The sequence below is a fragment of the Lathamus discolor genome, chromosome 1 (assembly GCF_037157495.1).
Source record: "Lathamus discolor isolate bLatDis1 chromosome 1, bLatDis1.hap1, whole genome shotgun sequence".
Lineage (NCBI taxonomy): Eukaryota > Metazoa > Chordata > Aves > Psittaciformes > Psittacidae > Lathamus > Lathamus discolor.
The window spans coordinates 142,205,560-142,220,432 of record NC_088884.1 but is presented as its reverse complement, the minus strand read 5'-3'; the positions used below and the strand labels follow the sequence as shown (position 1 = coordinate 142,220,432).

At 36.3% G+C, this 14,873-nt stretch overlaps 1 protein-coding gene across 5 annotated transcripts in view; it reads right to left on the bottom strand.

Annotated features, from left to right (window-relative positions):
• The window catches only part of ARAP2 (ArfGAP with RhoGAP domain, ankyrin repeat and PH domain 2), a 139,222-nt gene that overhangs the window by 44,209 nt on the left and 80,140 nt on the right, over positions 1–14,873 (bottom strand). For all 5 annotated transcript variants that reach the window (XM_065699315.1, XM_065699324.1, XM_065699295.1 and 2 more), the window contains exons 17-21: positions 14,221–14,323; positions 13,397–13,595; positions 11,341–11,404; positions 4,573–4,736; positions 2,021–2,233 (exon numbers count right to left, since the gene is read on the bottom strand). In XM_065699315.1, coding sequence (XP_065555387.1) covers positions 2,021–2,233; positions 4,573–4,736; positions 11,341–11,404; positions 13,397–13,595; positions 14,221–14,323 — 743 coding nt within the window. The remainder of the gene's footprint in view (positions 1–2,020; positions 2,234–4,572; positions 4,737–11,340; positions 11,405–13,396; positions 13,596–14,220; positions 14,324–14,873) is intronic.

Here is a 14,873-nt window from a genome sequence, read left to right as displayed (position 1 = left end):
ATCAACCTCTTCTCCATAAAAGCAGTACTGACAATCTACTAACAAAGCCTATTACTGTACACCAGCTCAGAAAAATGGTAGCAGCAATAAAGAAGGACAGTTTTATATTTAAGCACCATTTGCTACAGTTTAAGACCATATCCCAGCAGAGCAACTGTTTTTTCTTTCACAGGTTATTTAACCTGTAGTCTACGTGTGCATATATGTGAGTGCACCTACATATGCACAAGTACAAATACACTTCTAAGAGTTCGCAGAGATGAATAACAAAAAGACCTTTTCATCTTTTAAATTTTTATCAGAAAAGTGTCTCAAGGTCCAAAGTAGTTTAAATATCCAAATATATAAGACTGAGGAGAGCAAAAGGGAAGAGGTGGTGAATAAGTTGTACAAAGCTACATAGCTGAATAGTGGCAGAGCCGATGACTGGAATTCCAGCCATAGCTCTCCACCTTCAAGTTCATTCTGCCTCCCTGTGCTGCACAATCCTGCTCAGGGCATAAGCAAAGTTAATGTAAATTTTATTTATGTTTTTCTTTTCAGTCCCTTGCTTCTCTCAAGTTTCTGAACACAAAGAACACAGAACTCTCATCTCTTCCAGCTGATTGCTATCATTCTCTAACTACTGCACTGTGTTTTGATTTCTTCAGTAATTGGAAGAAAAAATAAATGAGCAAAGAACAAAAAAACAGTTTAAAGATTTTCTACTCCATTTTCCTAAGTGTTTCAGTCTTCCCACAAGCACTTTCAGTGTCAATTATAACAGGACAGGATTCTCTCCTATAAAGCTGAAGCTGAATTCTAGCCCCATGTGCAAATCACAAAGTTATATCACTGTAACACCGTTATACAGTTTCACACAAGAGCTAATTAAATCTCAACTGCTGCAGATAAAGCTTTTTCTGATTTCTGATGAGAGCAATCTTGTGGTAAGTGAACACATTCTCAATATTCTTTCTTACAGTTTGTTCAAATCGAGGTTAAAGTTCAAAAATGTGTAATATTCATATTTGAATCTCCAATAGTTCTAGTGGTTCATAATAAAGCAACCTCCATAAATCTGAATTTTTAATATCTTTTTTTTTAAGATAGAATTTGCCACACAGTAAATAAGCCTGTATTATTTCAATGCATTAATGCAGAAATTGATGTTCTATCTTAGCTTTTTCTACAAATCTTACTGCTACACATAATTTGCAACTTTATAGCACAGTTTGGGGAGAAAAGAGTTTATTTCTTGTAGTGTGCAAACACAACAATATAACTGAAATATAGCTACTTTGTAAGAACACTATAAAAATAATTACAATTTATGTAATGAGCAACTAATTAATGCATTAGCAATCTCATGGCTCTGTTTTCAAGCATATAGAGACATGTCCTCATGTTTTAAATATATCACAAATTACAATCTGGGTTGAAGATACTTAAATTTTCCTTCAAGTTAAATTAATGTTTCTAGAGAAATGGAAAACAAGTAACAGTTGTTGAGAAGTTTACACTGTACATAACTTTATGTGAATGCTCACAGAAGATACTTGAAGAAATTAAGCAGTAAGACATTAATTTACCAATAATGCAAATGATAGCATCAACGATTTGCCGCTTTCGAACTGAACTTCTAGACACGAATTTCTGAACTTCTTCATGTGTGTAGAACTGAACTTCTACACACATGAATTATCTATTTCTTGCTTCCATGAAGTGTTGTCACTTCTTACCTCGGCTAATCCAACTATGACACAGTGCAATATTGGTCTACTATTTAGAGATAAACTGTCAAGAAAACATCATTATTTGTTATTATTATTCTGGTTCATATAAAGGCAATAATATCACCTCTGACTGACAAAAGCCTATTGCAGCCAGGCTCTAAACATTTTTTTACTCATTACAATTGTCTCGTCAATTATCAATTAACATAGGTCAACACAGGGCAAGTAATTAACTACTCCCTCAAATTGTATACAGAAAATTTACATACAAACTTTTTTGTATCGAGTGCAACTGAATACATTACCTAATGCCGAGATCCAAAATGGATAAAGCTCTTTAGTGAGAAGTGCATCATCTATTTGAGAAAGAAAACCTTTCAGTACGTCAGTCACATCTTCAAGCTGGTGTTTTCCTGCTCTTAGTTTAACACTCCTTGCATCTTTTTTGAAGCTTTCCAGCAGTTCAGCCACACTGGAAGAATCACCACTCTTCAGGTATATCTGCTTGCTACCTAAACCTAAGTTACAGAACCATAGGGCAGAAAAATAAATAAATGTAAAATCAATAATTTGTCCAAAAAATCCATAGGTTATTATATGAAAAGCGAATCTGGCTGTCAAACACACAGTTTTTCATACTAAATCTCTCTGCCTTTTGCACATTCTCACTTTGTAGTCAAAAAGCTGCCACATCTGCTAACGTTAAACCAGACCTCTTTGAAAAAATACATACATCAGGTGAGCCTGGGCTCACAATTTCAGGAGTACTTTACAGACAACTCAAGCACCAAAATCTTTTCAGGACTTCCTCAAACAATAGTTCCAAACAGCACAGTAAAGGAAATAAGTTTTGATGGCTGGTATTGTATTAAACATAAAACAAAGCTGTTTTCACGAGCAAAGCTCCCACTATTTTATTACCCTACTGATCAACTCAACTTAGCACTCGGTAAAGTATTATCGCATTCATCCAAACTGAAACATTTCACTCTTAAAATCTTCAAGAACAGTTGAAAGTATTCAGTTTTTCTAATTTTTTCTCACATGCAGGAAGACATCAGGTAGCCACTAGTCTTACATTTAACAGGTAGCCACTAGTCTTACATTTAACAACTCCCAGAGCCTAAAGACAACTTAAAAAGAAAATTCATAGTCTAAAACAAAGTCAAGACTTCCTCCAATTACTGCATATGAGAGTAGCCAAAACTTTATTTTTTTTTAAACTTGTGGAAGTTTGGCATAGATGAGCACTCCATTTTCTCTTTGAAAAGTGTTTCCTGCATTACCCACATCTCTTGAAAGATAATCTTCTTTTACACAAAACCCGGCTTTTTTTATTTACCTGTCAAATCAAGTACTCTGTCAGAAAACCTTGAAATCACATCTTATGTTCTTGCAATTCACCTTTCCTGTAATGCCCACAAGCACTAGCATTTGATACCGCCTTTGCGTTGTTACTGCCAAGAACAGCTGTGGGACTCAATCATGTCTGTCATATGCAGACCACAACTAAAGAGAAAACCTTTACCATGATGACATAAAAACATGTATGAGACTTGGACTTATTGAGAATGTGGTACTCCAGAGCAGCCTTGGATGCAGCGATCACAAGATGGTCGAATTTGAGATCCCCAGGACAGTGAGAAGAGCGTGTAGCAAGCTCACTGCCCTGGACTGCAAAAGAGCAGACTTTGGCCTCTTCAGGAGCCTGCGTAGTAAGGTTCCACGGGATATAGCCCTAGAGGGCAGGGGGGCCCAAGACTGTTGGTTGATATTCAAGGATAGAGTACAGGGATGTTGTCCAGGAAGCTAGGAACCAGCTTAGGAAGGCTAAGGCCCAGTTAGAATTAAACCTAGCCAGGGATGTTAAGGATAAAAGGAAGGGATTCTACAGGTACGTAGCAAACAAAAAACAGACTAGGGACAACACAGGCCCCCTGAGGAGGGGGGGAAGGAGCGTGACCAGCAGGTCGAAAGAGTCCTGCCCCTCTACTCTGCTCTTGTGAGACCTCACCTGGAGTATTGTGTGCAGTTCTGGTGTCCTCAACATAAAAAGGACATGGAACTGCTGGAACAAGTCCAGAGGAGGGCCACGAGGATGATCAGGGGACTGGAGCACCTCCCGTATAAAGACAGGCTGAGGAAGTTGGGGCTGTTCAGCCTGGAGAAGAGAAGGCTGCGTGGAGACCTCATAGCAGCCTTCCAGTACCTGAAGGGGGCCTATAGGGATGCTGGGGAGGGTCTCTTCATCAGGGACTGTAGTGACAGGACAAGGGGTAACGGGTTAAAACTTAAACAGGGGAAGTTTAAATTGGATATAAGGAGGAAATTCTTTCCTGTTAGGGTGGTGAGACACTGGAATCGGTTGCCCAGGGAGTTGTGAGTGCTCCATCCCTGGCAGTGTTCAAGGCCAGGTTGGATGAAGCCTTGGGTGGGATGATTTAGTGTGAGGTGTCCCTGCCTATGGAAGGGGGGTTGGAACTAGATGAACTTGAGGTCCTGTCCAACCCTAACTATTCTATGATTCTATGATTCTATGTATGTAACTAATGCATAGAAATATTTATTCAGCTTTCAAATGAGTATTCTAACACCCAGTAACACTGATCCTGAAAACAATTATAGTTTTCAATAAAGATCTAACAATGCAAATTTCAGTGCACGAAACAGTGTAAACGGCACTTGGAATAATGCCTGTTGCTAATGATTTATAAAAAAGAAAAAAAAAAGTTTAGTTTTTTTTTTTCTTGATTTTAGGCAATAGTTAATATATAAACTAATTTAATAAGAGCTGATATTGTGGGCGCTTAGATACTATACAAATGATCTTAGGTTGAATGAAATTCACTCTACTTACCATACTGTGTAACAAATGCTATACAGCTGTTCACTATAATAGGAACATCATTTTTGCTGAGCTGCTGATCTTGTAATGCATTACCATCTGTACCTGCTGCTTTTTCAATTGCAGTATACCAAACCATGAAATCCAGCTTTGTATGGCCATGGATGTATAAAGTTCTGAAAAGTATAAAAATATTTTGAATACTGGAAAGAAATAGGAAACTGATGTTCTTCTACTACAGCAACCAAGAAGACACCTGGAAAAAAAACATGGAACACTTAGAAACAAGGCCCCTTCCACCACAAAAAGCTGTGGTGGTGGCCTATTGTTACTGTACCTTTTTTTTTTCCAACTGCATTTGTACTAGCAGTGTCACAATAAATGAAGATCCACAAACCTTTGAGAGGTTTTCACAGGCCTTTGAAATGACCTGATCCACATTTTAATTACTCTTCTTCAGTTTTGCTCCTACACTGTGCATTCATAAGTCCAAGCCACAGTAAAGAGGAAAACAGATCTAGAGACAACTTCCAATACTGGAAAAAGCTCTTCTTCCTTCTTTTCAGTTACTACCACCCCAACCACCCCCCCTCTCCCCCCCCCCGCCTTTCACGTGGCAGCTCAGACATACTGAACTTCCCTCCCTCACATGTATCAAAATGATCACCCCTCAGGAAATCACAGAGCTAAGTAACATGCATGAAAAAAAATTAAGAGTTGAAGAATAAGCTAATGCAACACTTTAATTACCAGTTTATTTCAAAGCATGTCTGCCGTGGTTTAACCAAATTCAGCCATAAATCACGCAGTCGTTCACTCACTCCCCCCTCTTCTTGCCCTCCCGGAGGGACGGAGAGGAGAATTGAAAAGAATGCAACTCCCACGGGCTGAGATAAGAACAGTTTAGTAACTAAGGTATAACACAAATCACTACTGCTACCAGCAGTAATAATAACAATAAAGGAAATAACAAGGAAAGAGAATACAACACGCCAGCACTAGCCAACCGTAACTTGCCCAACCCCACCGACCGAGCATCGACCTATACCTGGCCCAACCCTGCAGTCTACAAGCCCTTTCAGGTAACTCCCAGTTACCTCCTGGGCATGACGTGCTGTGGTATGGAATACCTCTTTGGTTAGTTTGGGTCAGGTGTCCTGTCTCTGCTTCCTCCTGGCTTCCCCTCCACCCTGGCAGAGCATGAGGCTCAGAAAGTCCCTGGTCAGACTAAAACATTTGTGTTATCAGCTCTGTTCCCAGGCCAAAAGTCAAAACACAGCGCTGCACCAGCTACTAAGGAGAAAAATGACTGCTACTGCTGAACCCAGGACGATGTCTCTGTTCTGATTTTAGTTTATTCAGAAAAAAAAAATAAAAATCTTATGTAATGATGAAATATTTGTTTAATAATCTTTTAATTTCACTTTTATAAACATTTCTATCCTAGCATTCCTACCTCGATAGAAAGTGAGGCTGCATTTGATGTGCGCACACAGACCCAGGATCTGAAGTTTTCTCAGAACATACAGACTTAGCCATTCAGCAGGGGAGTAGGAGACACTACCGAAGCCCCTTTTCATAAAGCCTCTACTTCATAACTTCGAAAGTCATATAAACCACCACACGTGCATGGCTAGTAGAAACACTCAGCCTCTCTCTTCTATTAAGAAAAAGCAGTAATTTGCATAAAGCTCTCAATTTTTTACACCAAAATAGCATGCCTAATTCAGTATTTTCAAGTATTTTCTGAAGACCTGTCAGAACTGATATCCTACAGGAGCAGTTCTCAACCAATGGCTTCCAAACAGCACATCACCCTGGCATCCTGCGGTATAGGTGTAACCATGTACAAGGGGAAATGAAAAAGTCTGAATTAAGTGGAAAAGAGTCTGACAGTGCACGTTACACTATTCCTTCAGTACTAGCATTCACAGGTTAGCAGCTGTTAAGACTACGACCTATAAAAGATTTATAGTGCTTCCCAACACAAGAGATACAAACATATATGCATACTACTGTGTTTTTATTTTCCCTGCTAAACACCAGGATTTGCATTACAGTATTATGCAATGGGATAAATGGAAGTCTCAACTGATTATTATTTTTGTTATCGAAAGGATTATGATATGTATAGGAAGCAGCATACTGTAAAGTGAAAATATTACTTCTAAACAACAGCAATTCTGCAATATAGCAATGAATCCATACCAGAGGAGGAGAGAGGAAATATAGTAGTGTATTGAACTTCAAGGGTAATATAAACTTACATGTATTTTTTCACAGACACATGGAAGTCTGAATCATGAGCCTGACAATCAACTGCAATGAGATACGCATTACCTAAACTATGTGAAAGAGGACTACCTTGTATTCTGTGGATCTTTCCTTCTTCCCCTCTGTGTGTCACATTAGGAAAAAAAAACATGATAACTACAAGACATGATGCTTCTCATTGTTTCTAAGATTGGAAAAGCTGTTGAGATAAATTCAAATTACAGAGGAAGAGGTTACTCACTAATTAAGAAAGAAAACAGGGTATCTGTTTAAGTACCAGTCATATAGCACTGACAGTCATGAAAAGAGAAGTTGCTGGTAAAAAAATGAAATGTGAAAACCCCTGCTGCTTCTTCACGGAAGGCAACTAATTATTTAAAAAAAAAATATATTCACCCAGATAAAAATCTCCAACGTGGTCACCTAAAATAGTCAGGTAAGTCAGAGAACGAATTTCAGCATTTACTACACACCATAAAAGAGAGGAAGGGAAAAAAGGAAATGAAACCAGTATCAGAGACAGTTCAGAATTCAGCCAATTTACAGTTGAAGTGGCTTAGAAAGCTTTAGGAAGGGTGAGAAAGAGACATCAGCACAATTCAGTGCTTCCAGCAAGTGATTATAATAATCTACATGTCTGAAAACAGAGGTACTAAGAAAGTATACATTACTCTGAAATTATACTGGAATAATCAAATTGCAATTAAAGCATGGAAATTCCACTAATAACTACAGATATGTAACAAAGGTCAGCAATGTTTCAAGGGTCTTATCTCCAGCACATCATAATGCAACCACTAGTCCTTTCACTTGTCTGAGTCTTATGTTTAGATTATTTCTGGATTCTAGGATTTTGTGCTCATGACTGCATTTTACAGGAAATCTTAACACTGTCATCAAAGGGTTAAGAAAAAAAGCACTGTAATTAATGAACCATCAGCATAAAGAAATTGTGCTAGTATGTACGGAAGGTTTATTATCTATAATAAGAAAGACTTAATTACAAGAGAAGGGGGAAAAACCAAAAGCACCATCTGGATTACATTATGGTCTGAAAACATTCACTGACACCAAACAGCTTAAATGATTACAGAAAAAATGAAATATTTGAAACGGAATTGTCTGCACAACTGTTTTTCTTTACAGTATGGTATTAAGAGATTTTGCACTGGATTTTATATACAGAAGATGTATTTAAAAATTACTGTAGTATACAATTGTTTTCAGACACTTTTCCTCTCTTCAGTGTACAGATCTCTCCGGTGACCTCTGCTGAACTACACAGGAGTAGCTTCTTCACCTATCTGCTATGCAACTTCTGTTTGGACGGCAACAAGAGATCAAGTATCACCAGTCACTTCACAAATTTTACAGATAGACAGGCGAGATCAAGGGGCATGGGGGAAGGAATAAAACAAACACCTGAATATGAAGCAAACCAGAGGACATCTCTGTGTGACAGAGGGCAGTGTCAGACATAGAAATCAGGAAAATGGCTTGCCACTTCTAGCAAGAAGAATTTCAATTATGAAAGTGGAACATAAGAGAAGGTCAATGATCATCTGTTTATGGCAGAATAAAATAGTGTTGTGAGAAGTCAGAATTTCCAGGTGGGATGGAGATGGTTCTAACAGGTTGGACAATATGTTCCAACAGAGATCAGAGTGCAATAAAATGTTAGCAGGCACTACAAAAGGGAATGTGTTCCTCTAATTTACTTTAGCAAAGATATCCAAAGACAAACATGAAACGTCTTTCAGATCTGAAAAAAAAAAAATCTAGTATTAGAAAAAGTCTAGAATTATTGTGAAAATAAACGCAGGAAGAACGTTGAGCTTCAAAAACAACAACTATCTTCAAAAGAGGAACAATTCTGCTGCCTGGAAAATGCTTTAGCCTGGTTCAGCCTCTCATAATACACTATTAACTTGCAACATATAGTATAATTACCACCACCTAACATCTGAGCTTGTAGTCTTCTTTCACTGAATATTGCCAGTTAGAACAGCAAGGTGCTAAGTAGAAAACAGGGTAAAGGAAGAGCAGAAAAAAAAGTGGCGGGGAGCAGGAATGGATTGTATTAATTCCTAAAGAACCTTAAGAAAAATATCACATGCCTTTTGGTAGTATTCTGAATTACTGTATTTTATACAAGCTGGAAAGCATTATACATCTTGTAATATCTTCCTCTGAGTAGGTATGGATCAGAGGAACATTATGCATCCCATGAATTTTACATACACATAAATATATTAAATATATTTTAAAAGTTCAGAATTCATATATTTAGTGTATCTAATTCAGCTGTAAGATTTGAAGTTCACTGTTCTAAAGCTGTTTACTTGCATATGCAATCACTCTTAAGTGAGAAGTCCGTTTGCAAGAAGTCATTCTTTTGCCTACAGTAGCCAATGGAAAAAGTGTCAGACAGAGGTATACGATATCTGTAATGTATGGTTTTCCCTAATTAATCAACCAAATGACAGACTTGAAAAAAAGTCATAAGTATTTGTAAGTAATGGGAAGTTAGTCTGAAGTCAGTAACAAAACCAACATGAGCAATATGAGCTTCAATAGGAAAATACTCAAGATGCTGTAAGATATCAACCACATCTACGCAAAAATGGATTGGGTTTTCTTTCTTGGCTTTTTTGAGGAGAGGCGGTTTTCAAACTTTTATTAATTCTGGAAAAAATCCCGCTTTTTTGTTTCATTCTTGTAATACTGCTTCTTTTTATTATCATTTATCCTGCATCTAAGTGACTAAAAATTAACATGCATATTTCCAAGTGACTAATCTATGCCAAAGTTGGCATTAGACAAGCACTGGTGAAAAAATAACAGACAAAATATACTTGAAACTCTAATATATAATTTACTTGATGCTGATGACATCTCAAAGATATTAAATAATTTATCTAGGATTTGGAGGGGCAGAAGGACTGTTGGCTTTGTTTCCATTTTGGATAACTGAGTCTAAAGGTCAAGGTGATTTTATTACTTAATCCCACATACACACACACTGAATTTCTTATCACTGCAAGATGCAATATCATGCAACCGTGCTGAACACCTGGGTAGTTTTGGAGTACTATCCTAAGCAAGAATGACTATGCCAAAGCATATATATCCATATGGCTTTTAATAGTTAAGATAATGTGAACACTATGCATTTAAATTCTTTATGGCAGACTTTACTGTAGAAATTAAACATATTCATGACTACCATAAGTCAGTCAGTGCCCCTGCTGAAATTATTTTCAAATACTTCAGAATTTCCATTAAAATATTAAAACATTTCAGAGAAAACCTGCCCTTACTAGAGAGAAATATTATAATGAAAGAATTAATAAAAGCTGACTTGGAGCTGGATGTTTTGCTCAGCACTGATGTCTATGGAATTAGATGCATAGTTTGCATTTATCTGTTGGACTGCACCTTGAATGGGATACTTGTGGTTCCCTGGTGCGTGTATGCAGCTTACTTAATGTTGAATCTTTCACTATGTTTCCTCAAAAAAACCCACAACCCAAGAGGAGAAGTGTTTGTTTCTGATCTGCATCACCTTACTGACTTCTGGAACTTAAAACAGTATCATATGAAGAGTTAAAATTCAGAATACACAGTTACAGTGAGTTTCCCCAAGAAGTTTCTTCAACTACAAACAGATGTCAAAGGTTATCTGTTAGGGATATTTTTCCCCTGAAGACGGAAAAAAAAAATCCTTTATTAACCTATTATTGGTTCAAGATCTTGTAAACACTGCACCACTTGTTACACAGACATCTGTCCAATCATCTACGAGTGAAGTAAAATTAAAAGAAAATACAAACCCACACTAAACAAAACAACTCATTACAAAATAAGAATTATTTTCAATAATTTTACTTTGATCTTTAAATTTGTACCCATAAGAGGCAGAAATCCTCTATCGCACTTGAAGTATCAATCTCCCATATCACTATATTTGACAGTCGTTTCAGCAGAATATTACCTACTTCAAAGCAGGTATGGATCGTGATTGTTTCACCAGTATGCGACTCTTTTCTACTTAACATGTTGTTAACTGAGGTCAGACATTACAGTAAGACTAACCAGGGGACTCATACATTCCCTCTCAATCCTAAAGTACACAGACTGAGGCAAAGACTTCTGGGACTTAAAAGCGGAAAAAAATTGACAAGTGAGCACGAAATGCTCCAAAGAGGTACCCTTTCGTTATAGGGTAAAAGAAGGTAGGTCCTTTTGAAGAAACACTTACTGGCAGCCTAATCTGAGGAAATAATTTTCTCAGTGGGAAAACTGCTTTTAATTAAGCAGTACTTGTTTGAATTTCCTGACACAGACATAAAACGTAATTGATACACAAAGACTTTCCCTTCTTTAAAATGTCTGCAAATTTACTCTCTCTGTAGCAACCACAAATGAAAAAGCTTCATGATCAGCAAGAATTCTAAGACATCAATATAAAAGCAGATGAAAGCTTTTTTCAGATGGGATCCTTACCTTCCTTTTTCAACGAGCAACAGGACATCTATTTTCTCTCCATTTTGCATCATACTACTGATTGCTGAAAACAAAACATAAATTCATACAATCTACCCAGACATATATATACACACACACGCACGCAACATACACACATGCTTATTCAGAATCATCTTCATTGACAAAAAGAGTATGGAATTTTTAAATATTTCAAAGAATGTTGCTGATAATGGGAACAAAAATCCATAAAATAGTATATTTACACAAAAAATTAATACAGAAAATTAAAGAAATTATAAACAGTACTTTTGAATGTTTTAGTTAATAAAATTTTATTAAATTACTTTTTTATATTAACAATAAACTTGTAAATATAAATTCTAGAAGATATAATGATTCAGAAGTAAGATGGACTTCTGAATCCATTCATTTACTTGCACCTTAATGGCTACAGATATTTACAGTAACTTGAGTTACATGGTATACTGTCACCCTTCTTTGTGTTGCCTTATACTATTCCTGCTAAAACCAGGACCCTGCAAAACACATACATTATACAGAGGACAGAAAATACATCTGGATAGTTTCCAGTCATGGTGCTTATAAAGCCATTCAGTGCACTATAATAAAACCCGTAAATTAAATAACCTACATACTAATTCAAAATTCTGAAAAGTTGAGGGTTTTTTCTGAAGTTTAGGTCTCAAATACAACTTACATTTTACCTCAACTAATTCCCAGAGACAATAAAGTCCTGAATAGCAATGAAGCTCAATACAAACATTCTGATGCATGTTGTATGATGTTTCTGAATCACACATACTCCTGGCTTCATTTACATTTACTGACTCAAATACTAAGATGGTGACTTTGCTTCCACTGGTGAGTCATTACTTGGAAAGTTTCAGTTACGGAATTGAGTCTTACTAGTGGAACAGACTTATTTTTGACAGAGCAGAAATCAAACAAAAGACAGAAGTACGGATACATTTCCAAGAACTACAACTCTGTTGTACATCTATAAAACCCTAAGCAAGTGATTTTCAGCTGAAAGCTAAATATGTGTTTAATTTCTAGGCTTGAGATATACACAGATTTTGGGTTAGGGTAGGAGCAATTATAATTGCATTATCAAAACTAGTACCAGAAACAGTACTCCTACTACCTGACCTTTTAATTCTGAATCAACATCAAAAGGTATTCACAAGTTTAAAGAAAGCTAGAGGCATAAAAATATTCCCAATTAAAAGCCTCCTTCATGGTGTTGTACACAGCAAATGTGAGGTGGCAGGAAATAATCAGTAAAAAGCCCAATGGCATTTTGGCAAGTTTCTGCAAAATAGACACACAATCTGACATCATTTACAAAGAGGATCATCAGTAAAGAGCTAGGTTATCTTATCTATGTTATTTTAATATAAAATCTCAAAATATTTTTACTTTCCTACACAACACATTGCCATTTTCAATAGAAAAACAAGTGAGGCAGATATGCTTAAAGAGGATTCAGAGCATAATTACGAACAATGATATAAAATTGGTCAGAGAAGACCATTTGGAAAGATAAGAATGTTTATACAAGTCATGATATTTCTAGTATCTGAAAAGGAGAAAAGTCTATTAGTTTGTGAAACAGTTAAGATAATTGTAATTTTTCCAGTGCATTTCAGTATTTTAAAACCAGGCATGCCAATCATCTCAAGAACATTCTACAGTGAGTATTTCTGCCCTGTCAAAAATATGAGACAATAATCCCAAAAGGTTATATACTATATTCAGTTCTGTACTCTTGTAAAAAGCATACTGCTGCAACTGGCACAAAAATCGTCTTCATTTATTACGAAGCTGTGAAAAATCTCTCTAGTGTGTGCCATTAAGTAGGGAAAAAAATCCAAGACAGAACTGCAGCAACTCCGTATTTAAATGAGAGTTGGAAGAGCATCTGGCTTATGCAAAGGAATAGTCAGTGAGCTCCCTAATTTTTCTGACTTTAAAATGTAATAGAAATGTCCTTAAAAGTGAATTAATTCCATTGAATATCTCCTGAATTCTAGACAACAAGCAAAATTCTTACTTAGCTCTTGCAGCCTTCTTAGATATATAGAATCTTCTTCACCATTCTCCATTTCAAGACAAAAATAAAGGCTCGATTTTTCTATAGCAAACCAGCCTTTTCTCCACTGATCCAGGTTATGGCAGTCTTTGTAGTACAGCTGGCCAATGAGGTCACAGTGTCTCTCTAATAAGCAATCAGCCACAGGGGGAACAAAATGCTACCAAAGAAAATGGGGTGAGTCAGATGAAGAAAAAAACCCCTCTTCCCCTAAAAAAAACAAATCAAGATATTGCAAATCTATAAGATTCAAGGATGAAAGCCACAGTAAAAAAACAGACTTTCTGATTTATTACTCATTAACCCATATACAGACTAAATTTAAATTATAAAACCAAGAATAATTTTTTTTTCCATTCACAGTCCACAATTCAAACACTTTTGCTTTTTAAACTACAATGATTTAATTAGTAATGCAACTATTAGCATTTGCTACTCTATAAAATATGGTACCACTTCTGTTTCACCAAATAAAAGAATACAATTGCAAGCATCAACAACTTAGCTGAAATAAACTCATATAGTATGTCTTTATACTAGAGCACCTTTAATCTAATCTTAACGTTGGCACTAAAATGTTGCTTCAATTCTTTTTTCCATTTTATTATCTTGTTTCAAACATTAAATCACAGATGTTATTCCTTCCTGCTGCACAAGAAACCTTTCACACAAGATAGAGCAGTATTCATCAAGAATGGCTTCTCAGAGGATTTTAAGCTAACAGTGACACTATTCTTTGTGCAAAGGCTCCTGGCCTAACTGGAAAAGATAATTATCAGTATTACCTTAGCTATTGCCCAAGTCCATTTTCTTTGTGAATATGCAGTTTCAGCTCCAAACAAAAAAACACGTTCTGACATTAAGTAGATTTCAAAGGTAAAGATGTCCCTAAAGCAAGAAAGAGGAAAAAGGCAGCTGTATTTAGTCTTCCTAACAGCAGGCACACAAGAGTCTCATTTCTGTTTTTTCATTACTTCATACCTATGGAATGGAATCCACGTACATTTCTCCTCCATCTTACAAGTGCAACCAAGCTAATAACAGAGTATTTTACAATAAAACATGATCAAAATGCTTTTCAGGTTAATAGTATGTGTTTAGAGGCTACTGCATTACAGACTTTTCAGTAATTCTGAAGACAATAAAAATGTTTACATATGGTCATTAAAATTCTAAGGGAATTTTTTCCTTTTGCAAGTTCATGTGATGTCAGCAAGTATATTTTTGTGATGCACTGAAAAAAAATTTGTTTAGGTTTAATATAAGCAGACCAATTTATTGAACAGGAAATTGTAAACAAATCACAGAATCATATAAATGTTAGCTCACAGGGCCTGCAGGATGTCACTTTGTTTAATCTCCTGCTCAAAGCAGGACTATCACTAATCATACAACAGAACAGCAATGAAAAGCCCTGAAAACCTTGAAGGGTGGGGAC